The sequence below is a fragment of the Danio aesculapii genome, chromosome 19 (genome assembly GCF_903798145.1).
Source record: "Danio aesculapii chromosome 19, fDanAes4.1, whole genome shotgun sequence".
Classification (NCBI taxonomy): Eukaryota; Metazoa; Chordata; class Actinopteri; order Cypriniformes; family Danionidae; genus Danio; species Danio aesculapii.
The window spans coordinates 42,975,393-43,002,655 of record NC_079453.1 but is presented as its reverse complement, the minus strand read 5'-3'; the positions used below and the strand labels follow the sequence as shown (position 1 = coordinate 43,002,655).

At 36.2% G+C, this 27,263-nt stretch overlaps 1 protein-coding gene across 1 annotated transcript in view; it reads right to left on the bottom strand.

The window, feature by feature from the left end:
• ppp1r9a (protein phosphatase 1, regulatory subunit 9A) overlaps positions 1-27,263 on the bottom strand; it is an 87,610-nt gene that overhangs the window by 53,187 nt on the left and 7,160 nt on the right. Inside the window, exon 3 of the mRNA XM_056480454.1 lies at positions 105-237. Within this exon, the coding sequence (XP_056336429.1) occupies positions 105-237 (133 nt within the window). The remainder of the gene's footprint in view (positions 1-104; positions 238-27,263) is intronic.

The following is a 27,263-nucleotide window of genomic DNA, read 5'->3' as shown; positions in this document are numbered from 1 at the left end:
GTTTTAGTAAAAAAAAAACTCTATAGAGTAAAAAATGTGATTGCCCAGTCTCACTTATCATAAAAATGATCCCCAAAATGTAATCCAGCCATCACACTATTCACCTTTTTCCAGTTCCACAGGGAGAAGTTCCAGCTTCTCCACCCGTTTTTCCAGCTCATACTCAGCTGATGACGCTACCGGGTCCACCTCTTCATTTCTCCGGTCATAATCTTCATTGCAGTAGGTTTTGAACACCTGGAAGGGAAAAAAAGTCAAGGCCAATGTCACATTACTGACAGTATGAGTAAAACAGCTGTGAGAAGCACATTTTCCTAAACACTGGAGTATATGAAGCATACAGGACTGGCGAGTATGTGTGTATATATATCTCTGGTTGCATCAGAGTGTCTTCATAACAGCGCTTATCGCCTGAAACATAAACTGCCGTCTCCTCAGTGTAAGTGATGGTCTTGTGCATTGTGGTGTGAAAGGACAGTCACGCACAACTGCGTCCCCTAAGCAGATTCTCGGACAAACATCGGCCTCATGCCAGTGCTTCACATTTCTGCTTCTCCTTACTGGCGTCCTTATTACAAGAGTTCAGTGGATAGATTGTGGCTTCATGGTGACATCGAATCAGTTTCCTTGACCCAGATTCATCAGAGTTTCATTTTAAAAAGAACAATGTTCCTTGGGTAAGAAACAAGGTTAAAGTCGCCTTTACACCAAACAATCCCTTTTAACATCATGACTTTTTAGCCTATAGGATAATATGCTCCAAAACAATGTCAAATTTCCACAATTTTAAGGTATATGCATTCAAGTCTCACTTCTGCAAATATTCATTAATTTCTGTCCAATCAAGTATCTGAAGTGTTTGTCTGAAATTGTCACTTGCTCACACAGTTATGATTTTCTATACGGTTAATGGCACAATACACTGTATCATTTGGTATCAGAAGTGGCTTATATGAAAGGCAAAGGCCTCTAGATTACTCTTATTGTACCAAAATAAAACATGATTATGCCTTGATTTTTTATTATTTAATTAGGACAGTAAGGTCTGACTTTGTTTAGACAAAAGTATTGCCATTTAACAGAAATAATGTAAAGTATAGAACATAAAGTCATGGTGCAGTGGGAAAAGAATTAATATTGTGTTGTGACTCCTATGAGCTTGTGTGTGTGTGTGTGTGGTCATGTGATGTGCGTTTTCAGCTGTATAGTGTGGAAGGAGGGCTTATCAGAAATGCTAGGTGAAACTACAGAGTGGATGCCATCGGCGATGGATGATGGCATCGTCTATTGGCTCAACCCTAATCCATACATCTCTGCAATGACTCAAATAACTTATTAATAAAGTCATCTGGAATGGCAAAGAAAGCGTTCCTGCATTCATCTTTAGTGCCTCCTCCTCCATCTTACCGCAGATATGCTCAATAATGTTCATGTCTGGTGACTGGTCTGGCCAATCCTGGAGCACCTTGACCTTCTTTGCTTTCAGGAACTTTGATGTGGAGGCTGAAGTATGAGAAGGAGCGCTATCCTGCTGAAGAATTTGCCCTCTCCTGTGGTTTGTAATGTAATGGGCAGCACAAATGTCTTGATATCTCAGGCTATTGATGTTGCCATCCACTCTGCAGATCTCTCACACGCCCCCATACTGAATGTAACCCCAAACTATGATTTTTCCTTCACCAAACTTGACTGATTTTTGTGAAAATCTTGGGTCCATGCGGGTTCCAATAGGTCTTCTGCCGTATTTGTGATGATTAGGATGCAGTTCAACAGATGATTCATCTGAAAAATCCACTGCCACTTTTCCAAATGATCAACTAGAAGTCAAGTTACTATTTGTTGCTCTAACAACTGGGATTGACGACAATACTTTTGTCAGGTAGTGTGTATATATTGTAAATAGGTTTTCAACTGGGGTGAATGAAGTCTGGTTTAATTTTTGTGTCACACAAATTGTTGCAGCAAACAGTGTTGAGTAAAGTTTATTTTAATCTGTAAACTACTGCTGAGATTTCGCTCAAATTTTAAATAAAAAAGCAATTAAGAGTATTTTTTGTACCTAAAAGAACAAAATTGCTCCATATTTCTAGATCTTCTGAATTTTTTTTTTATTTACAATAAATTTGTTAATTTCCTTTGGCTTAGTCTAGATTTATCAGTGGTCGTCACAGTGGAATGAACCACCAACTATTATGGCATATGTTTTACACAGCGGAGGGCTTTCCAGCCACAAACTTTTTATTTATTTATTTGAAATGTAAATAATAAATCAAATATTAAAAATTTGGTCCCACTTTATATTAAGTGTCCTTAACTAATACGTACTTATGCAGAAATTTATAATTTGTTATAATGTAGTTGTGTAAATTGTATGTACTTATGCTTGATTGAATACCTGTATGTAAATATATCTGTAATTAACTTCTGTAACTACTGTATATTTGTAAATACACTGTTGACCATCTCTTACACCTTTACCCACCCTTTAACCTACCCATACCACCAAACCTGTCCATAACCCTACCCTTATTCCAACTCAAGAGCACCACAAGTGTTTTCAAATACCTTATGAACAACACAGTAAGTACATTGTATTTATTTTTTAAGCAAGTACATAGTAGTTAAGGACACTTAATATAAAGTGGGGCCGAATAATATTTTCCATAGCTGTATTTATATAAATAAATTTGAGCCTACGACTTTGGCTTTGCTAATTGACATGCTGTATTTCCCATCAGCATGTCCAGCTGCCACCATGAGAATCATCAGCTTCAATTAAACTATGACTGATCACATCAGTAATGAGGCTATCTCATCTCTGATTAAACTCAAATCTGACTTTTATGCTAATTACTAGCCAAAACCAATCCGTCCCAATACTACATGTACCCTGAAACCAGAGCGCAGGGTCTCCAAACACTGAGACAAAAGCAAGTGTAATCTCCAGTGCACTTTACAACATCAATAATGTAAACTGATCAACAGCTATGCATTATTAAACAGTCACACTGCTGACCCAATGTTTAGCTGATGTGCAATGGGCTCCTTGAATATATCATCCTTATTTGGTCTTGATAAAATTTATAGTAACAGAAGAGGTTGGACAAGAAAAGTTATGAAGAGGATAGCATTAAAGGTTTCTGTCAGAAATAGTCTGAATTTTTGAGATGGAAGGGTCAGTAGCTCTTGAAAGTGTGCCTTTTATAACCAATCGCATTACATTTACATTAACTCATTCTGCAGACGCTTTTATGGAATGACGGATAAAAGCTGTAATGCCATAATGCACTGACGTCAATGCATTACATTGACGTCAATTGAGTTTCTGAGTTCTACGACAGTCAGTCTCTGTTTGAAGACCACAGGAATGAATGAGAAGTGCCACAAACTGAATCTTACCTGTTGCAAAATTGTAATAACATACATTTTTTATTAGATCAAACACTGAAAATCAGCCAATATGTTGTTAATTCTCAATGTGATAAGCCGTTTTCAGCTGAGTGACGTAGAGCTGCACACAATATATCTTTTCAGCATCATCGATATCGCAATGTGTGCATCTTCAATAATAACATCGCAGGATGTGCTATGTTGAGTTGGGATTATAATTGATCAGACACACAGTTCAAAACCCATGAGGTTTGTGGAGTCAATGCAGAGTTCAACCATAAAGGACCAAAAGTTTATCATTGTTTTTTTTAATGCATTTTGAATGTGTGAGAATTTTAGGAGTTTCATTCATTCATTTTCTTTTCAGCTTAGTCCCTTTATTAATCTGGGGTCGCCACAGTGGAACGAACTGCTAACTTATCCAGCATATGTTTTTACACAGCTGATGCCGTTCCAGCTGCAACCCATCACTGGGAAACAACCATACACACTCATTTACACACATGAATTATGGACAATTTAACTTACCCAATTCACCTGTACCGCATGTCTTTGGACTTGTGGGGGAAACCGGAGCACCCGGAGGAAACCCACGCGAACGCGGAGAGAACATGCAAACTCCACACAGAAATGCCAACTGACCTAGCCGAGGCTCGAACCAGCGACCTTCTTGCTGTGAGGCAACAGCACTACCTACTGCACCACCACATCTCCCAATTTCAGGAGTTTAAAGCATTTTATTTTATTTATAGATTTATAGAATGAAAACCATGTACAGTAGCTTTGCATTTGATTTTTTTAGTTTCTGTACCTGAACACTGTTAAACTCCACAGAAAACCATAAAGCACTTTTTTTTTACTTTTATGTTTGCTCTCTTGAATTTATACGATTGCTTGTAATTTATTAGATTTTATGTATATGTAATAAATAAAAAAATACAATCTCAAGCAATATAAATTACTGAATTCTTTAGAGAGCTATTCAAGTCATCTGGTGAAATTGTATTTATATCGCAATACATAATCACAGAAAAACGAAATATCACAATGTCAGATTTCTCCATCCTAAAGTGAAGCCTCTTCTTCACTGACATTTAAAAAAACTCCTGTCTCCTTAAATGCATACAGGCAGAGCTGGAGCATTCAAAATGTGTCACACTTTTTAGGCTAAAGGTTGCAGGCTTTTCACAGCTTGTGTTTCTGTTTACAAGGTTTTTCGAGTGTTGAGCACAGTAGCCAATCACAGGTATGTTTGTTAGTCATTTAAATAAAAAGACAAATCAGACGTGTTTAAGTGCATTAATATCTAAACTCTGGAACAGTCTTCCTTGCACAGTTCGGGAGGCAGACAAACTCTATTAGTTTAAAACTAGAATAAAGACACATCTCTTTGCATTAGCATACACATAAAATCCAAATCCTCTAAAGGATTGTTAGGCTGCATTAATTAGGGCAACTGGAGCCGGGAACACTTTCCAAAAGACATTATAATTTGAACGGCGTCTTCGCCCATGTTAGTCTGTTTTTCCTTATCCCGATGTCTCTATAATCCTGGACCAGGCCGTATCCTGAGCAGATGCTGTGGTTGTCATGGAGGAGTGGAGAGCATGAGATTGATTCCTGAAAGACCCCAGTGACAGACGAGTCTCCACATTGATCCCGTGGGCCAGCCTGAACCTGACCCACTCACAACTGCAGCTTCTCTACGAAGGACGTTCAGCGTTCTCCAGCCTCCGGTGCCTAGACTACAGCTCTGCACGAGAAGTTTGGCCAGAGGAGAAATGGCCGTGCCCAACTGAGCCTGATTTCTCTCGAGGTTATTTCCTTCACTTTCGTCAATTGGTGAAGTTTGTTCTTCAACACTGTCACCACTGGCTTACTTGGTTTGGGACTTGTAGGGCTGCGCATCGATGGATTTGCTCTTCAGTGTTTGGACTTCCAGCAGTGAAAATTAAACCACACTAAACTGAACTAAACTGAACTTCAACTCTGAAAACTGAACTGATACAGTTTCAATTTACTAGAACTTCTATGTTAAGCTGCTTTGACACAATATACATTGTAAAAGCGCTATAGAAATAAACATGAATTGAACTGAATTAATATCTGTCCACTTTTTCAGCAATGCCAGTCTTAAACTGTTGTGTTTGACTTAACAATCAACTAATTGATAAACTGATAACCTTAATATGTAAAGGATGTAAAAAGGATGAAATAAAGAAATAAGTAAAAGAAGAAATAAGTGATAGATGAATGATGTGGAAAGATGTGGTAATGGGGTGGGGAAAATAATAAGCTTGCCCTTCATCCTGCTCCATTTCGAACCAGCTAGATTTATTTGTTACTTTAAGTGTATGTGGAATGGATAATAGGCATGGGCCGGTATAATTTTCTGCCAGTTTGATAACCTTAAATAAAAATATCACGGTTTCACGGTATCACCATATTGAGACTACTGCTGTAAAATAATTTTTCTAAATGTCTGGCTAAAAAAAAATTAAAAAAAATCCCCATTGAACCCAATTTATTTTGTTTTAAGAAACAATTATAATATTTTGGAACAGTAAACATATCAGGCTAAATAGTAAAATAAATCCTTGACTTCTGCTCTCTTCATTAGTTTTAAAAACACAGATTTATTTACAACACATAAAAAAAATACATTTTAAAAAACCTTACATATACCCTGGGAACCCTGGGATTTTAGCGCTCTTAAAACCTTGACTGTTCATAATCACGGTAAACCTTGAAACCACTTATTGTCCCATGCCTAGTGGATAAGTAAATATTTTTGTTTACTATATGACGAAATTTGTTTGAAGAATTGTTTTAAGTGTGTGATATTCTGTTCAAAAATCAAATCAAGTCAGATGGCATGGTGGCTCAGTGGTTAGCCTCAGTGGTCGCCTCACAACAAGAAGGTCACTGATCAGAGTCCCATCTGGGTCAGTTGGCATTTGTGTGTGAAGTTTGCATGTTCCCCCCGTGTTGGCGTGGGTTTCCTCCTGGTGCGATATGTATATGTATTACGATATGAATAAATTCACCAGATGATTTGATTAGCTCAATTTGGAAAGAATCCATCATTTTATATTGATTGGCATGATTTCATAGGACAGATAATCTGCATAAATCAAACATTTAGTTTTACGATATTCAGGTTTTTACAGTTAACTGTATTCAGGTTGGTGGGGTTTTTAAGTTATGTAATCAGTTGCTGGCAGCACGGTGGCTCAGTGGTTAACACTGTCGCCTCACAGCAAGAAGGTTGCTGGTTTGATTCTTGGCTGGTCCAGTTGGCATTTCTGTGTGGAGTTTGCATGCTCTCCCCGTGTTGGCGTGGGTTTCCTTCTGGTGCTCCGGTTTCCCCCACAGTCCAAAGACATGAGGTATAGGTGAATTGGGTAAGCTAAAATGGCCATAGTGTATCTATGTGTGAATGCAAGAGTGTATGGGTGTTTCCCAGCACCGAGTTGCAGCTGGAAAGGCATTTGCTGTGAAAACATATGTTGGAATAGTTGGCAGTTCACTTGTCCGTGGCCACTCCTGATAAATAAGGGACAAAGCTGAAGGAAAATGAATCAATCAATCAAATCAATTAACAAGAGTAGATGTGTCTTTAAAGTGCCTGAATCCGAAATGGCGATCAGTGGATCAGTTCCTATGCTTCAGCTACTAGTTTTCTCCTGAGCTCATCCAACTATCACAGTGTTGACAGTCCACAGCTGGCTAAAAAAAAACTCAACAGCGACTGTCTTTTGTGAATCTGCCAGGCATGTCAACCATGAGGGGCTCTACGCAAAAAAGACAAAGTGTGGGCAGTGTTGAAGGCTACTGTCATGCCCGACAGGCTGTGGGAGAACACCGTAATTTATCTTTTATTATTAATAGCTGTCCAGGAGATTTTATGTTTTGTTTTGATATTATTACAACGTTGAACTTTGCATTTATAAGATGATATGTAGACGTAATGTAAATACATCACTCAAAAAATATTTTTGCTACATGTTCAAACTACTTACTGTATTTAAAATAGGCTGAAACAACATCATTCTTGACGTTTTTGGGACAACTTAATTGTTTTATGTTCAATCAACTTAAAATTGTAAAAACTATTAAGTTAATTGTTGATTGCGTGAAACCCAGCATTTTTTATGCAGAGATGGTAAACACTGGCTTTGATAAATAAATAAAATACAATAATTCACCATGTGGGATTTTTAATGGCATGATGTCATGCAACATGATTTAAATCATGCTGTATGTCGGATTTAAAACTGATTGAATTAAAAGAAACGAAGTACAAATGATCTAATAAAAAATAAGTATAATTATACATATAAAGTAAATATAAGCAAAATATAACTATTGCATATTTACTATTTATCAACCATTTGGTGACTGCAATAAGACAACAAAATTTGAAAGGAACAAAATAACTGGATCACAACACATCTGTGATCATTCTAAAACATATTTGTCACAGGGAAAAATAAATAAAATAAAATAAAAATTTATTAATTATTTAAATTAAATTAAATAAAAACATAAATTAAATTAAACAAAAATAAACAAATAAACACATAATTAAAATAAATAAAATAAAAATAAATAAATACATCAATAAATTAAATAAAAATAAATTCATAAATAAAATTTTAAAAAATAAAATAAAAAATACATAAATAAAATAAAATGAAATAAAGTAAAATGAAATAAATTAAAAAATACATAAATAAAATAAAAAATAAAAATAAATACATAAATAAAACCAAATAAAATAAAATAAAATAAAATGAAATAAATTAAAAAATACATAAATAAAATTAAAAAAATTAAAAATAAAGAAATAAAGACATAAATAAAATAAAATAAAATAAAATAAAATAAAATAAAATAAAATAAAATAAAATAAAATAAAATAAAATAAAATAAAATAAAATAAAATACATTCTTTTTTACTTTATAAGCAAAATAAATCGTTAATAATTTTGAATCCTTTGGCTATAAAGATTTCATTTTTTTTATCTGCCTTATGGCCTACTAAAAAAACTTGATTACCAGTCATAACTTGATGTTTCTTTGTTTTACTACAGCAGTATAACATTTCAAGCTGAATCTTTTCTTGGCTTCAGTCCAAACAGTGATACTCGAGTCTCCTTGTGCATCTTCACCCATCTACCATCATTGATTCAGCCCACTCAGCTTCACCTCTCCATCATCAGCCTCATCTCTATCCATCTCCTGTCATTCAATGCTTAAATCAATACACCTGTTGGCTGCCTTCAAACCACCACAGCGCATCTCTTTCACCTTCTTGTCATATAGTAGATCAGCTCTTACTCTATCTCTCATGCACTGCAGTCTTATATTTAAAACCCAGCAGCCTGCGAGGTCTCTGGCTCCTTCTGCTGCCTTGTGTAACAGCCAAGAAATCTAAGCTTGTATAAGCGTTTTCCTTTTTCGGAGAGCACTTTAAAGGGGGATATATCTTGAAAATCTGACTTTTTGTGTTCAAACGCTATAATCGGGTGCCAGGTGCATCTAGTAGAAGAGGTGAAAAAGGACATCCAGATCATCTAGATTTTGCTCCTCTTGTGATGTATTGATCCTATTTTTTGACGTAAGATAACTTTATTGACTCGAGATCTCCTTCTCATTCACTTACACTGATTTATAGCCATTAAAAACAGCATGTTATTCTGATTGATGTTGCAAACTGGTATTTTCTTCTTATATACAGTACTGTGCAAAAGTCTTAGGCCACCAGCAGCTTTAGGAGCCTACGACTTTTGCACAAATCTATCTAAATAAAAGGTATGGAGCACGTGCAGGGTCATTATTTATGGGTGAACTATACCTTTAATATACAAACAGAAAATATGGGAAATATGAATGTTCAGAACAAAATTACTTACAAATCAAAAGACTAGCATCAAAAGTCTGTGTTTAACGTGACCTCTTTAGCACCAAACAACCACTTTGGTTGAGTCTTTTCTGAAATGATGTGCTATTTAATATCAAGCATCTCTCAGCATTTCTAAGAGTTCTTCCTTAGATTTATCATGTTCTATCCTTTTTTTCTCTCTAGGTTAATCTCATACTGCCTATGATATTGCATATAAGTTTAATGTATATAATATTCAGGTCTGGACTCTGTGGAGGCCATTTCATGTCTGTCTTTGTTTCATCGGCTGTAATATATAATGTCATTTTACCCTGACAAAAACAACAGCTCATCAAACTGGGCTTGGTTCAGTCCAAAGTAGAGATCGGCGCGAAAGAAATCTGCTCGGGTCCCGCGGCTCCTGTGGTACAGCCGTGGGAATGCAGACCTCTAGTCCAAAGCACTGGTGAAAGACTCCATCATCCAGGTATAGTTTCTGGAGGAGTTGATGAACTCACAAGTGGACTCAAGACACTGAACGAATCTACGCAGCTTTTCAGCCTTCCTAAAGCACATAAAGCACAGCAGAACCTGTAAAATCAATGTCAGCCATTTAGCAACAAAACTAGAGTTACCGCAAATCCACATCTATTGTGATGTGAATTTGATGCGTGAATGAAGCGAGTAAACTCAAAATGCGTCTAGTGTGAACACAGCATAAGAGTTCTTCCTTAGATTTAGCAGGTTCTATCTTTCTTTCCTCCCCAGGTGAATCTCATACTGCCTATAAGACTCTGTGGAGGACATTTCATGATGGTCTTTGATTCATCAATTCAATCCAATTCAATTCACCTTTATTTGTATAGCATTTTACAATGTAGATTGTGTCAAAGCAGCTTCACATAAAAGATCATAGTAAATTGAAACAGTGTATCTCAGTGTAGTTTCATCAGCTGTTTTACTCACCAAATATGATTTCATTTCATTAGCAGTTTGTTTGGGATCATTATCAAGCTGAAAAATGAAACTATTAAAGAAATGGGCGCTTACTAGTAGGAATTCCATGACGAATTAAAACCTGACTACTTTTCAGCATTCACAATTCCATCAGTACAATAAAATTTTGACAACACATCTGGCAGAAATGCAGATCAACCCAAGACAGAAACTCCAGTATTTTTTATTGATTCCTCCATCTTTCTCTACCTCTTTTTTCATATGTATTAATCAATAAGACCCAAAAAATCCAACTAGATTGTATTTTTTTGGTGTATTTTAATAAAGAGAATGAGAAGTAAAATATAATGTCATTATATCCTCACTAAAACAACAAATGGAACAGGGGACCTAAGACTTTTGCTCAGTACTAAATATATCTCTTGTATTTTCATTTACAGTCATAAACAGACTCATTTCTAAAGCAAATAGTTTTACCGTTTTCATTTAGTCATAGGCAAATGAATAGGAAGTCCTAAAACAATCACAGAAAATTGCTTACACATTGCAGAATAAGGTGAAGATGAAGATAATCCTATTATATATTACCATCTCTTAATCTGCACGTTTCCACCCATAGTCTCAAGGCAGTAGTCAACAATTATGTGTACTCGCTATATCAGAAGAGATTTAAAGTGTATGTGACAAAAAAAAATCAGCGATTCTTAGTATGGGAGTCGGTTGCTCTAACAAGGAGGCTAAAGACCATGGACTCTAGCATCTGTCGCTAGAGCACCTTTAGAGGTCAAAGCAGTGAGGTTTACCTGCATAGCACTTTGCTTAAATACACTTAAATAAGGGCAAATTTCACATGTTATAATAAATGATCTGTGGGGGTTATTGAAACTTCACAGACACATTATGGGGATTTATTTTTAGAGAAAGAGGCATAATGAGGTCGTGTTTAAGTTTTCATTGCATTTTGTGAGCATCTTATTTTCCTCAGCGGAGAGTGAATTTCATCCCTCTACTCCCACTCCCTCTTCCTCATGCCTATCCACTTATTACTTCATTATCTTTCTCGTCTCTCATCCGTCTTTTTGTTACGTGACTCATGAAGATGCCTCTAATGCAGTATTTTACAGCAGCAGGCCTTCAGATGCATCGTGGGTAACTGAGATTTCCTCATGGGGATGAACCGAAGAAAAGGCCGAGGCGAAAACAATGAGGGATGTAGAAGAACAATCAACTGAAAGTATTTGTTGGCATTTGTATCACAGGCTGGCAATGGCACTGAGCTGGCCGACTACAACTGATCGCATTAAATGGCCTTACAGTCAAGCACTGGTGCCAGTGTCACACACACACATAATGACACACACACACACACATGATGGGTTTTCATGTTATATAAGGACGTTTTAATGTGTAAATTTGTTTTATTCCTGTAAAGCACATTGGGTAGCCCCTTGGTTGTGGTAAGGTACTATATAAATACAGTTGATTAATTGATTGATTGATTGATTGATTGATTGATTGATTGATTGATTGATTGATTGATTGATTGATTTCCCATAGATGTAATGATTTTTATACTGCATAGACCAGGGCTATTCAATTGGCGGCCCGCGGGCCACATGCGGCCCAGAATCAACCTCCGAGCGGCCCAGCCCGTGGTTCCGCCCATAGATAATAAATTAATATATATTATTCATTAATTGTTATTTAATATATTATATTAATATAAACATAAAGTATTTATTATGTCTATGGTCCCGCCAAAAACGCAAATTCATACGTAAATTACGTAGCCTGCAACACGCAAACAATGCAGAGCGTGCCTGATTGGAATTTAGTACTCATTCTTACTGTTTAATGAACCAAACTGTCGTAGATTATTAAAGATGCAAACCCCTCACTGCACCACAGCTGCACCTTTAGCAAACCTTCTAATTCCGGCAGTATGAGGATTTTATGATTGTTTATGATTTGCGTCAAAAGTGGCTGATCTGTTCGGCGAAATATTTGACTGCATGTCACTGCATCCTAAACCACTAAAATGATATAACGATATAAATAAATCTTGACTGTGCTGAGCGAGAGCGCTTCTTAAACTGAACAGCGCATCATCAATGACATAAGAGTGCTCAGGCCCGAACGCAACGTGAGTGGGGGCCGTCGGGGGAGATGGGAGGGGGGACAAGCGTGCTTCAGCCCAGTTCATGGCAACTGTACATCGTGTGAGTACACCCTCAGATTCTGTTAATTCAGCTCTTTTTGTATGCACCTTTTGCTCTGCAAACTGACCAAAGTTAAAAAAGAAACAACGAATAAACCTTATGTTTTTCAATAAATTTGTTTGTGTTGGTTTTAAAATTTGTCCATATGAGCTGCTTTGCCAAAATGACTGCCCAGCTAACCTTCTTGGTTTGACAATCTGGCCCAACTAAATTTGTAATTCAATAGCCCTGGCATAGACTGTATGCTCTGTCCTCTTCCCCCAACACTACCCCAAAAATCCAACCCGAACACAAACATTCTCCAGTTTAAGATTTTTAAAATACTTCATTCTGGATGATTTATGAGCTGTTTTATTTATGGGGACTAAAAATGTCCCCACTAGGTACAAGATCAAAAATTAATGCTACTGCTATAACTGATCCCCGATATTGAGATCGCAATGTGCACAACCGCAATAGTTGCAAGATCTGCAACGTCTGGATTATATTTGACTAGAAGCCACAGATATGAACACATGTGATTTGTGGAGTATTTGCAAAGTTTAACCATTAAGTTATCAAAAAGTTTATTATTATGTATGTGTTTTTTAAGGACTGTTACAGTGTAATCATTACAAGCCAGTTTAAAGCATTCAGACACAAGAAATTATAATATCTGTAACTTTACGAACGATTAGTTGTATTTATGCATTTATATACAAAGACTCGGATGGTAGGGTGGCTCAGTGGTTAACAATGTCGCCTAACACCAAGAAGGTCGCTGGTTCGAGTCCCGGCTGGGCCCGTTGGCATTTCTGTGAGGAGTTTGCATGTTCTCTCCATGTTGGTGTGGGTTTCCTCCGGGTGCTCCGGTTTCCCCCACAGTCCAAAGACATGACCTACAAGTGAATTGGATGAACTAAACTGGCCAAAGTGTATGTGTGTGAATGGGTGTGTATGGGTGTTTACCAGTACTGGGTTGCAGCTGAAAGGGTATCCGCTGTGTAAACCATATGCTGGAATAGTTGGCGGTTCATTCCGCTGTTGCAACCTCTATTTTACATTTGATTATACAATTTGTTGGTCCGAATACTGCTAGAATACCAGACAACTATAAAGCATTATTTATTTCATTTGTACTCTACTGTATTAATCAAATGCTTGTGATTGGTTTATTATTATTTTATGTAGAGGGACTCCACTATAAAATCATCCCAATCAATTTAAACTTATCAATTCTTTCCAAATAGAGCTATTTAATTCATATGGTAAAAATGTACTCATGCAAAATGTATTGCAGAAAATAAAATATTGCAATGTCAGCTTTTTTCCAATATCGTGCAGCCCCTCCCACAATAGCTATTCATCCATCCAATCATCCCATCATTTTAGAATTACCAAAACAACATTAACAATTTTACAATGCGGACGGTCCATTAATGCAGTCCATCACACTAATTTTTCATCAAATGTTGTCTTATAACAAAATAACATGACTTTTTTGATGCGCATACTGATATTTATTCTGTAAAAGTGTTTCCATTGTAGTTTATATGCATTTTTTACTTATCGAATGAAATGTCATGCTACTCAGTCATGGACATCCGTTTTTTATGCATATTTTAGAAATGTATTCACATCTTGGTTTTCCCTTGAGTATTTTTCATGCAATAATCTAAAATGCTAGCTAGCGATGAATTTCAAGACCATACACACAATACAAACAGACAAACACACACATGCACAAATATAAAGACACAGACACACGGCTCTGTCAGAGGGGTGCAGTTGCTGATGCTGAGGGGATTAGCTAAGCAAAATTGAGACAAATCTGCAGACAGACATTCCTGAGCCATCACATGAAAACCAAAAGATGTGTCACCTATGATGATACAGTAAATTTTGTTTTAAAAAACTATGAGCTGATTGTATTAATTTCACACACACGCACACACACACACACACACACACACACACACACACACACACACAAAACAAAACAAAACAAAACAAAACAAAACAAAACAAAACAAAACAAAACAAAACAAAACAAAACAAAACAAAACAAAACAAAACAAAACAAAAACACACATATTAAGCAAAAGCACTGATGAAAAGATGCTAAAACTCACAGGAATGAATAGCTTTTTTAATTGTTAGAATATTTTACAGTACTACTGCTTATACTGTATCAAATGCAGCCTTGATGAGCAGAAGAGACGTCTTTCACAAACTTACTTACTGCAAACTTTTTAAAAAGCAATGCTTTCAACAAAATAAATGGCTTTAACATAAAATTACGTGAATGAAATGGAATTAATTAAAATGTATGAAATCCACTAGTTCCACCTGGGAAACAAAAGTGCGCGTAGCTAAAGAAACTATTTTGACAATATATGGATCCATGACAAGTATTTAAATTAGGGCTGCACAATTTATCTATTCAGCATCGATGTCGCAAAGTGCAAATCCACAATAGTCACATCGCAGAATCTGCAATGTCGGTTCAGTTTCAGTTTATTTATCCACTAGTAATCTGAGTGGGATTACAGTTGACCAGGAATCACATTGTGAAGTTCAACCATAATAAAGTAAAACTTTTTCATTTGCTTGTTTGCTTTGTTTTTAAGGCCTATTAAGCTGCGGTCACACTGCACTTTTCTCCCCATAGACTTACATTTATACACGCGCGAATGCAGACTGGAAACGCAAGCTCATTCGACAAGTTTCGCAGTTCGCGGCGTTGGAAAATTCAAGAAGGGTGAACGCTGACCTGCGAAATCCCATCATATGATTGTGTGAGACCAATCGAAGATCAAAACGTGACCTCTCTCGACAGAAATTTAAAACATGAAGCAATCGCTGGATTTTTTAAATGTCTAATCATCTTATTTAATCCCGCTTCTTTTCGCAGCGCCATACAACAGAATTTCGCATGCTTAAACTCAAGTGTGACAGCAGCTTTATTGTGAGATTTTATGTGTATTTAAACATTTGTGTACAAGAAAATATCTTAACAAAAATTAGTTGTTTACTAACAGTGTTACTATACAGTGTTACTGTTTTAAGTTTGATGATTTAATTTCTATACCTGAATGCATTAATTTTCCTTCGGCTTAGTCTCTATTTCAGATGTCGCCACAGTGGAATGAACCGCCAACTATTCCAGCATATGTTTTATGCAGCAGATGCCCTTCCAGCTGCAACCCAGTACTGGGAAACATCCAAACACACTTATTCTCACACACACTTATACACTACGGCCAATTTAGTTCCTCCAGTTCACCTATAGTGCATGTCTTTGGACTGTGGGGGAAACTGGATCACCCGGAAGAAACCCACACCAACACGGGGAGAGCATGCAAACTTTTCACAGAAATGCCAACTGTACCAGCCGAGACTCAAACCAGCAACCTTCTTGCTGTGAGGCGACAGTGTTAACCACTGAGCCACCGTGCTGCCAGCAACTGATTACATAACTTAAAAACCCCACCTACCTGAATAGTTAACTGTAAAAACCTGAATATCTTAAAACAAAATGTTTGATTTATGCAGATTATCTGTCCTATGAAATCATGCCAATCAATATAAAATGATGGATTCTTTCCAAATTGAGCTAATCAAATCATCTGGTGAAGTTATTCATATCATAATACATATCGCACAAAAACAAAACATCTCAATGCCAGTTTTTTTCAATATCGTGCAGCCCTAATTTGAATGTTTGCTAATGCTGAAAGTTATAAAAAGTGGTTCTTCATTCGTTTATGTGCTAAAAGCATTCGCAGAGAGCGCATTCTGTGAGTGTCAGCATTATTTTTAAAAGCTGTTTTATCTATTTTAAAAGCACTTTGGCCATAGAGAAGACCTGAACTGATGAGTCAAGTGATATGAAACTCTCAAGCATAATTAGCCTTTTGCTCTGTGTTAAACTCCTTCAAAACGTATGCTCATGTTCTTCCTCTAGACTCTACTTTTCTCTTTTTTTCAGTTTATCTGCCCTGGAATGTCATTTCGCCCTCCTTTAATCCTGTGTTTGTGGAAATAGCTCTGGGGGCCTCGGCACCCGCCAACACATAGCACGCTAGCATAAGGGGATAAACAGGACAAACAATTGCTTACTTTATGCTTCATTCTCATGTGTTGGCTGAGACTTCTCATATGATCAGTAACATGGTCTGATGAATACATAATTCATCATCTGACCACATTAGTGGATGAGGGTGTTGTATATGTGCTACAATAGTTGTGGCTATTGCTTTAATCTAAACATGCACGCACTACATGTATAAATTTAATAATATATATTTTTTTTATATATATATATATATATATATATATATATATATATATATATATATATATATATATATATATATATATATATACACTAACTGACAAAAGTCTTGTCGCCTATCCAAGTTTTAGGAACAACAAATAATAATTTGACTTCTAGTTGATCATTTGGTATCAGAAGTGGCTTATATGAAAGGCAAAGGCCTCTAGATTGTGCTTATTTTACCAAAATAAAATATGATCATGCCTTGATTTTTAATGATTTAATTAGGACAGTAAGGTCTGACTTTGCTTAGACAAAAGTCTTGTCACTGAACAGAAATAATGTAGAGTATAGAATATAAAGTCATGCTGCAGTGGAAAAAGAATGGATATTGTTTATGACTCTCATGAGCTTGGAGGACTGCATCCATACATCTCTGCAGTGACTCAAATAACTTATTAATAAAGTCATCTGGAATGGCAAAGAAAGCGTTCTTGCAGGACTCCCAGAGTTCATCAAGATTCTTTGGATTCATCTTCAATGCCTCCTCCTTCATCTTACCCCAAACATGATCAATAATGTTCATGTCTGGTGACTGGACTGACCAATCCGGGAGCACCTGACCTTCTTTGCTTTCAGGAACTTTGATGTGGAGACTGAAGTATGAGGAGCTATCCTGCTGTAGAATTTGCCCTTACCTTTGGTTTGTAATGTAATGGGCAGCACAAATGTCTTGATACCTCAGGCTGTTGATGTTGCTATCCACTCTGCAAATCTCTCGCACGCCCTCGTACTGAATGTAACCCCAAACCATGATTTTTCCTTCACCAAACGTGACTGATTTCTGTGAGAATCTTGGGTCCATGCGGGTACCAATAGGTCTTCTGCAGTTTTTGTGATGATCGGGATGCAGTTCAACAGATGATTCATCAGAAAAATCTGCTTTCTGCCACTTTTACAATGGATCAACTAGAAGTCAAATTATTCTTTGCTGCTCTTACAACTGGGATGAACGACTAGACTTTTTTCAGGTATATATATATATACTTTCATTCATTCATTTTCTTTTCAGCTAAGTCCTTTTATTAATCATGGGTCGTCAAAGCGGAATGAACCGCCAATTTATTCAACATATGTTCTACGCAGTGGATGCCCCTCCAGCCGCAACCCAACACAAGGAAACACCCATACATTCTTGCATTCACACACATAAACTACGGCCAATTTAGCTTATTCAATTTACCTGTACCGCATGTCTTTGAACCGTGGGGGAAACCGGAGCACCCGGAGGAAACCCACGTGAATATGGGGACAACATGCAAACTCCACACAGAAATGCCAACTGACCCAGCCGGGGACTCAAACCAGCAACCTTCTTGCTGTGAGGCCATCTTATTACCCACTGCGCCACCATGACTCCCATACATATAATTTTTTTTTTATATATATCTAAATTGCTTTACAATAATATCTTTGTGAATATACTTTATAAGAAATAACAAAAAAATTTAGGACAACAGTCCTGAAATTTTTAACAATTTTGTAGTTTGATTTGTTGTTTTGCAATAACCCTTTGAATTTAAATGTATTATCTTTCAATTCCCAAAGATGTTTGGTGTCCAAACACTTATTTTAATGGATATAACTATAAAATTATTTTGTTTAAATACACCAAAAATGATTTGCTATATTCAATTTTCAAAAGGAGTGTAGGTTTTTGTACTTTATTTTCATTTATTTAAACTAAATAGTATTCTATATAACAACCTGCAGATTAATTATACATAGATCACTATTCGTTAGTTATACATAAATAGTATAAAAATTATAGATGTATATATGACATACTCTATCATTTATGTTAATGACAATCTACAGACAAACTATGAAATAAAAAGGGCACAACACACAGTGAGCACAATTGTCCTGCCGGCTTCACAACAATAAAGGACACTGTGTCAGCGTTGAACACCTCCTTGTATGGTTCACTCTGATAGATTCAGCGACGGTGGGTGGAGGGAGAGCACTGGTGAATTAGTGCCTGACACCGACAGCGTCACAACTACAGGCCTGTCTACTATTTCCACACTCATTAAAAATTCAATTCCAAAATGGCTCAGATGTCAGAGAAACAAGCAAACACTAAAATACCACAGCATTCATAATGCATAGCGGGACAGACCTTTGTCAATGACAACAGCTTCAAAATCGTAGGTTTTTTTTTGTTGTTGAAAGAATAAATGCTTAAATTGATGATTGCAAATTGGTTCTGTGCAACAAAATCAATATTTAAGCAACTGATTATTCATTAATTTTCCTTCAGCTTAGTCCCTGATTATCAGGAGTTGCCACAGTGGAATGAATCGCCAACAATGTTCTGGCATATGTCTTACACAGCAGATGCCGTTCCAGCTGAAATAGAGCACTAGGAAACACCCAAACACTCTCGCATTCACACACATTCATACACTACGGCCAATTTTGTTTACCCAATTCATTTATAGCGCATGTCTTTGGACTGTGGTGGAAACCGGAGCACCCAGAGGAAACCCACGCCAACATGGGGAGAACATGCAAACTCTACACAGAAATGCCAACTGGTTCAGCAGGGACTTGAACCGGCAACCTTTTTGCTGTGAAGCAACAGTGTTAACCACTAAGCCACTGCGCTGCCAGCAATTGATGACATAACTGAAAACCCCACATAAAGGGACAAAACTGTGAGCATTTTTACAAAAGCAATACAATACGTTTAGTTGAAATACACATTTAAACAAAATCTTTCTCATGATACACTGTTAGTCTTTATTGTAAAAGCACCCAGTAAAATACCACACACATTCTTTACCGTTCACTAAAGTAATATGCACTGTATTGTGGGTCACTTTAAAACTTTTACAGCAACTTACTGCATATTAGGAATCTGTGGTATTCTACTGTAATCAAGCACTGCTACTGTAGTTGAAGACATAAATGAGACAGGTAATGACAAAATGTGTCACTTGTTTGGAATTTATTGATTTCAATAGAAAATACTAATAAAAATAAAGGTTTTGCTAGAGTAAAAAGTAAATTAATTAAAGTAAAACTACTGTAAAAATTGTCATACTTTAAAATTAAAATGTGGTAACGGGTATTTTCCCACAAAAAGAAGTTGAGGTAACGCTATTTTACTGTATAGGGCCCTGCTACACAAAACACATTTACAGGTAAGTTAAGGGGCAGTTGCGGAAACTTGCTAAAAATGGTGCTGCCAGTAAGTTACTGCAAAAATACAGTGTGACTCATCCTGCACTAGGCAGATTCATATCCAATCAGGTGCATTGGCAGTTACGGTAACTTGTTGGCAACAGTGCTGCCAGTAAGTTACCACAAAAATACAGTGAGAGTCATCCTGCACTAGACAGATTTTCATCCAATCAGGTGCTCTCTAGAATGAGGATGCCCCACTGCTACTGTCATTAGAAAAAGAAAATTGCTTGAATGCTTCCTTTTTTTAAAGACTAAGTGCACAAACTGTGCATTAACAATTACTGACAGCATGCTTCTTTTTTGAGCATCATATTCAACAAATGAGCTAAATCAGTTGCATTAATAATTACATTAAGAATAACTTAATAACTTAATAATAAAAACACAAAATAAAAAAGTATAACAAAACTTTTAGCAGAAATACACATTTAAAATAAACAATCTTTCTGACTCATCATGCACTGGAAAGATTTTTATCCAATCAGGTTAACTGAATAAAAAAGTCACGCCCATAATACACTGCAAAAACAAAATCTTGCAGCCTTAAAATTTTTTTTTAATCAAATTAACTGTTATAGTCATCTCAACTTACATTAATCAAACTGACTACAAATATTAAGTTAACCTTTGAATAATTAAAAAATTTTTAGTTTTAGTTTTAGTTTTATTGACTATTTGTTATAAATTTTTTTACAGTGTAATAAAGTAGCAAATGAAAGTTGTTGCGGTTTCCACCTATCATTAAAACACATTTAAATATTAGTGCGCTTTCTCATAACACATCCCATAATGAACACGAAGAGTTTACACTACTAAATCAGCATATGCACTTCAGAATCTGATGTACTATTTCCGGCGAGATTCTGAAGTGCGCATCCCATGCACACTGCGCTATCCCATGATGCTCTGTGAGAGAATTCATGAATGGAAGTGAAGTGACGCAACTGACGTAGGCAGGTCACGTGATGATGACAAAATGGCAGATGTAGTACGTCCGAATTCCATTCATACTTCTCACATTCATACTGTATAGAACATACTTTTCTAACGGCCGAGTAGTAGTATTAAATTCAATGCAGAACCCACTGAGTAGTAGGTGGTTTCGGATGCAGCCAGTGACTTCAAAATACCTAAACAGCAGTACATCAAAACAGGATACAAAACTACATTCATTGTGTGATTTAACTGAGCAAGTACCTAAAAATCATCATAAAACTACCAACTAAGTCCTTTTATCCAAGGTATGAGACTAAAACCCTTTTTGAATTCTATAAAGCCTCCATAATCTACTTCAGTCATGACTGCGACTCCAAAAATACCTTCATCTACAGAAGATCCCTTAAAATAAAATGGCAATGAATAAAACATCCTCTCAGCTCACTCACACAAAAGTCTTTTCTCATCTCCCATTTAGAAAATATGTTTATATATATAGAATCTGTTTATATATTTCATAGAAGCCTAAATATGGTCAATAACTAGACCATAGCCATCCACCCTTCAGAGATTTGAGCTATAGTAAAAGCTGTGTGGTTTGTTCAGCACATATACAGTATGTGCATAGAATGGAGTACATAATCATTGAATCATTTCAGCAGTCATTCAGCTTCTGCCCGGTCTTTCAAAACCATTAAAATCCATTAGTGAATCAAGAAGGAATAAATTATCTCTAGCAAGAGGCTGAGTTTAGCAGAGCTAATGTCACGTTTCATTCAGCCTGTGTGGTTTATGTAGGAAGATGGTGACAGGACAGATATAACAAAGGCCATAGCTAAGCAAACACTGCACAACATCACTGTAAAAACATTGAACAGCCATTTCTACATCAGGGATATATGATGCTATATTTTGAATTCTGGCTCTCAATTAAATTTATATTACACTCCAAAACATTTTTTGCTGCTTGTTCAAACTACTTAATTAAAATGAGCTAAAACAACAAAATTCTTGACTTTCTTTGGGACAACTTAATTGTTTTATGTTCAATTCACTTTCATTTGTTAAGTCAACTTAATCGATTTGTGTTGGGACAATATGCACAAATTCTGCGAACCCAACATTTTTACAGTGTAGAAAATACAATCATACAAATTTATTTGGTATTTATAAGTGATATATAACCTATATTCTAAAAATATATCAGGGCTGCACAATATATTGAAATAATATCATGATAATAGTATGCAATATATTGCTGGGAAGTGCAATATATTAAATACATTTTATGGGTCAAGCATTAGTGTGCTACATGCAGGTCATTTATCCAAATCTGACCAATCAGATGGGGCCTTTACTATCTTTATCCTCATCTCTAGAGTAGAGGCTGTTAGGTGAACCTTAAGCTGAAAATAAATGAAAACAAGAGAGAAAAATGACAACAGCCAACAAGAATCTGAATTTCCCCTTAGGTTTTTCATTATTCCTGATGTTTTTAAGTGTAAATGATTGCACCTTGACATAGTTTTAAATTTAATTAGCAAAGAAAATTATCTATTGCCTGTTTATTTAGTGTGATCATAAAATAAATAAATTATTTAAAAACATTTTCTGATAAATCAGCATTTTGCAAGTTATATCGTAAGAAATATTATTGCAACACACAATATCGCATATTTTCCCAGTATTGTGCAGCCCCAATATATATATATAAAATCTGTACCTAATAAAGTAGCAATATATAAAATCTATTGACCTACACAACTTTACTATTGCATTCACAATCTACATTTCCAGTTGTGACTGTTGTGACTGACAATTAAACCAGTGACAACTATAAACATGCCTGAGTTTACACTTGACATAGCCTCAGAGATTCACTTGGCATTGCTACATTTTTTGGTTTTCATTTAGTTTAATTTCTTGCTCTACTGTAGTAAGACTTGTGTATGCTGAAAAACTGAAAAAAGATGTTTAACTGATTTGTGCAACAAACATGCATCTGCAAGAAGGACATGTAGAGGACTTGGCTGCTGGGTCTTGTGTCCTCATTATCAGAGCCAGTCACGCAGGACTTCGAGACGAGTAGAATGCCAGGATGTGCACTTTGAGTCGGGTCAGTGAAAGTGAGGTAAAGTGCTCTCCACTGCCTCCAGTGGTTACAAAACAACCCCATGGGGAATAAATCCATTAAAGTCGGCTAGGTCAATGATTCTGATTTAAGACCCAGATTTTTATGTTGGGCATCATGCTGAGATTCATCACAGTAGCAACATTGTTTTTTTTACTGCAAACAGAAAACAAATATAAAAAAAAAAACAGTATACTGTATTGTAGGGCCACACGACATTGGAAGAAACTGACATTGGGATATTTTGTTTTTCTGTGATATATGTTGCGATATGAATATAATTTCTCAAGATGACTTAAGTAACTATTTGGAAAGAATTCATAATTTTAGCATAGGGGATTTACAAAAATAAACAAAATAAAATAAAGCACAGATGAAAACAGAACATTGAAATAAACAGCACTTCATGGTTTTCGGTGGAGTCTAACAGCATTGAGGTTCAGAAACGCAACAATCCAAATGTAAATTAACACCATATATTCTTTATTGTATAAATAATTAAACAATTATTCTTTGATAAAGTGGCAAACTTTAGAATTTATTGTGTCCTAATGGTTTAAAATCTCTTGAAATCTTACAGTCACAGTTCTTAAAAAGACATTAAAATGAAAACCTTTCACATTAATAGAATCTCTTAGATTAGAGGTTGCATTGCAGATCCTGCGATGTGACTATTGAAGATTTTCCACATCGATGCGAAAAAAAACAATATATATTGTGCAGCCCTACTATTTTGCACTGTAAACAATATACAATATTCTATTTGATCATCTATGATTGAAAATAGCTTTGAAACATAATTATAGTCCACTATATTTATTGAGCGATCGTCTAAATAAAGTGTTCACAGATATAAAACAAACAAAAAACTCAAGCTGACATCTAGTTGCAAAAATTATAATCACAGTTTAGTGTTTTTATTGTTATTTCTATGTGAATTATCTGACATATATTAACTTTATTGACCTTAATTTTAACCTACTCATCAACAAAATACACATATTGTTATAACTTGTCCTCTGATGCAATATTAACAAGAAAATAAATGGGAAGAGTTTCTACTGTCATATTAGAAGTTGACAAGTCAATTAATATTGCTACAATAAACAGGTATGATATTTATTACTAGCAATTAGTCATCCACAACCCCATCTAAATAAACCTATGACCCCGTTTTGTAGCTTGCAACCCTCATCTGGCAACAACAAAGCTTCATCAAATTATTTATATCTCAAAATCAAGCACTGTAATAAAAAAAGGATTTGTTACAAGGCTAATTTACTGCATGAAACCACAAGATGAATCAGCGAATTATCTTTCTGCAACTAACAAACCTGTAATTGTCGGAGTAAATGGAGGGAAAAGTGTGCGAGAGTGCTGTTATTACAAACAACCACTAGAGCTGCTCGCACAAGAGCCTCTTACAGCAATTCTATATTAATTACACTTCTAAATGCTTTAATATGAAAATGATCCACTTACTGAGCGACTAAGAAATATTATGTGCAGTATAAGAGAGACGAACGTTCAGTGTGATTAACCGCTGACGTTTTATTCAACACCAAGCTAGTCTAGTCTGATGAATGGACAATGTTTTACTACAAATCAGTCCCTTTCTCAAGTGCGCACAAACCGCAGACTGTTATTTCCACCATGTCTGCTGAAAAAAGCATGTGGCCTGGGTTCAAAATTCCCTGACTCGTGAAAAAGTCTTTCTTTGTTAAGCTAATGACCAGGGCAGTTCAGACGAGCTGACATGTAACCCAACCAGCACAATGCATTTTACTATAAACTGGCATTTTCCACTTGTTGCTTCATTTAATAAGATTTAGACCATGCATATTAATGAAAGAGCATCGCTAAAAGTCTGTAATACCAGACTGGTCTAAACGGCAGTTTCCAACCATATGTTCGCATGCATTGTTGCACATTTGTCAGCTGCGAAGACCTATATTTCACGTTTATAATTAGCAGCCGGATCCAAGAATTCAATCCAAGAGTAGCATTGGGATGTGATCTGATTAAGGGACTCTAAGAATACAATACTTCAAGAGCAAATGGTGTACACTACATAATAAAAATCTTGTCATCGATCCCAGTTGTAAGAGCATCAAATAATAATTTGACTTCTATCATTTCTATCATAGCTGATTATTTGTAAAAGTGGCAGAAAGCAGATTTTTCCAATGAATCATCTGTTGAACTGCATCCCAATCATCACAAAAACTGCAGAAGACCTATTGGAACCTGCAAAGACCCAGGAGTCTCATAGAAATCAGTCAACAGGAATCAGGTTACATTCAGTATGGAGGCGTGCGAGAGGTCTGCAGAGTGGGTGGCAACATCAATAGCCTGAGGTATTAAGACGTTTGTGCTGCCCATTACATTATTAACCACAGGAGAGGGCAAATTCTTCAGCAGGATAGCGCTCCTCATAATTCAGCCTCCACATCAAAGTTTCTAAAAGCAAAGAAGGTCACGGTGCTCCCAGATTGGCCAGCCCAGTCACCAGAGATGAATGTTATTGAGCATGTCTGGGGTGAGATGAAGGAGGAGGCATTAAGGACGAATCTAAAGAATCTTGATGAACTCTGGGAATCCTGCAAGAACGCTTTCTTTGCCATTCCAGATGACTTATGAAATTATTTGAGTCTGTGCAGAGATGTATGGATGCAGTCCTTCAAGCTCATGAGCGTCATACACAATATTAACTCTTTTTCCACTGCACCATGACTTTATATTCTATACTGTACATTATTTCTGTGACAAGACTTTTGTCTAAGCAAAGTCAGACCTTACTGTCCTAATTTAATATAAGCCACTTCTGATACAAAATAATCAACTAGAAGTCAAGTTATTATTTGTTGTTCCTAAAACTTGGATAGGCGACAAGACTTTTGTCAGATAGTGTACAAACCAACCTTTTAATTCAGTTAATACTGGCACACTCTACAAAATTCAGCTTGTGTGAGGGAGATTAGTGAGCAAACATCCCGTTTACCCATTGAGAGTGAGCTGGGGAACCGGTCCAGCACTGCTTAAGGATATTAATGGGACTGATCCAACTAGGGGAACATTTGTTTTTTGAGTATCTCTATCCAGAGTTAATAGCCATAGTTGTAAACACATTCCAGCAGATCGAACGTTCAAAATATCGCAACTAATCAATGACAACAATCACACTCTGCAGCTGTGCCATTATATCGCCAAATCAAAGATAATTGATTTAAATGTCGGCTAAGTGAATTTATCTGAACGGTAATTGACTGTAAAATGCATTTCAGAGAAGCTGACATCATAAAAATCCCCTCTTAAACAATGTGTTTCTGTAGCCTCCTGCGAAACACAAGATGTCGATAGACAGACTGTAATTTCCTTCATGCTTCACTGTGGAAAAGGTTGCAGATGCAGCAGTTATCTATGGTCCTGTTTACACCTGGTTTCACCACAAGTGGATGATACTGAATACTGGTGTAAACAAGGTCTAAAGTGGATCCATTTTTAAGCACTTTAAGAGGTAATCAAAAATGCCTTTGATCGAATTACTATCCATTAACGAATAATTACAATGTTCAAATCTAGATAATAAGCAATTTTAACTAGTGAAATTAGCGTTCATGCTAATGACATCACATACACACACTCGATTTCCAGTTTGGTTTTATAAAAAACATGAAAACTCCTAAGACACTTTTAAATGAGTGCACAGAGCAGCATTATAACAGAACCCTAAAATATATTTAGTCTGACAAGAACCAGAAGTGGTGGACTATGGCATAATAAAAGCTCCGCTGTTTCGGTCACGTGTTGCACTCATCTCTCATCAGAAATTGCTTCAGCATTTCTATCGTTTCACTTCAACAGCTTTCAGGTTTCAGGCCTTGAAGCCTTTCAGCTTTTTTAACTATTGACTTTCATTTGACTAACGACAACGTTTGGGTTAGACCTTCACAAACAATTACAATATATTTCGAGATATGCATTTAAAATTTTTCGATAACTTCCATAGTTATTGAAAAATAGTAAATGTGCGTATCTCAAAATATTTATTGTAATTGTTTTCAATAATGCGGCACGGTGGCTCAGTGGTTAGCACTGTCAGGAAGAAGGTCGCTGGTTCGAATCCCAGCTGAGCCAGTTGGCATTACAGTATGAAGTTTGCACGTTCTCCCTGTGTTCACGTGGATTTCCTCCACAGTCCAAAAACATTCGCTATAGGTCAACTGAATAAAC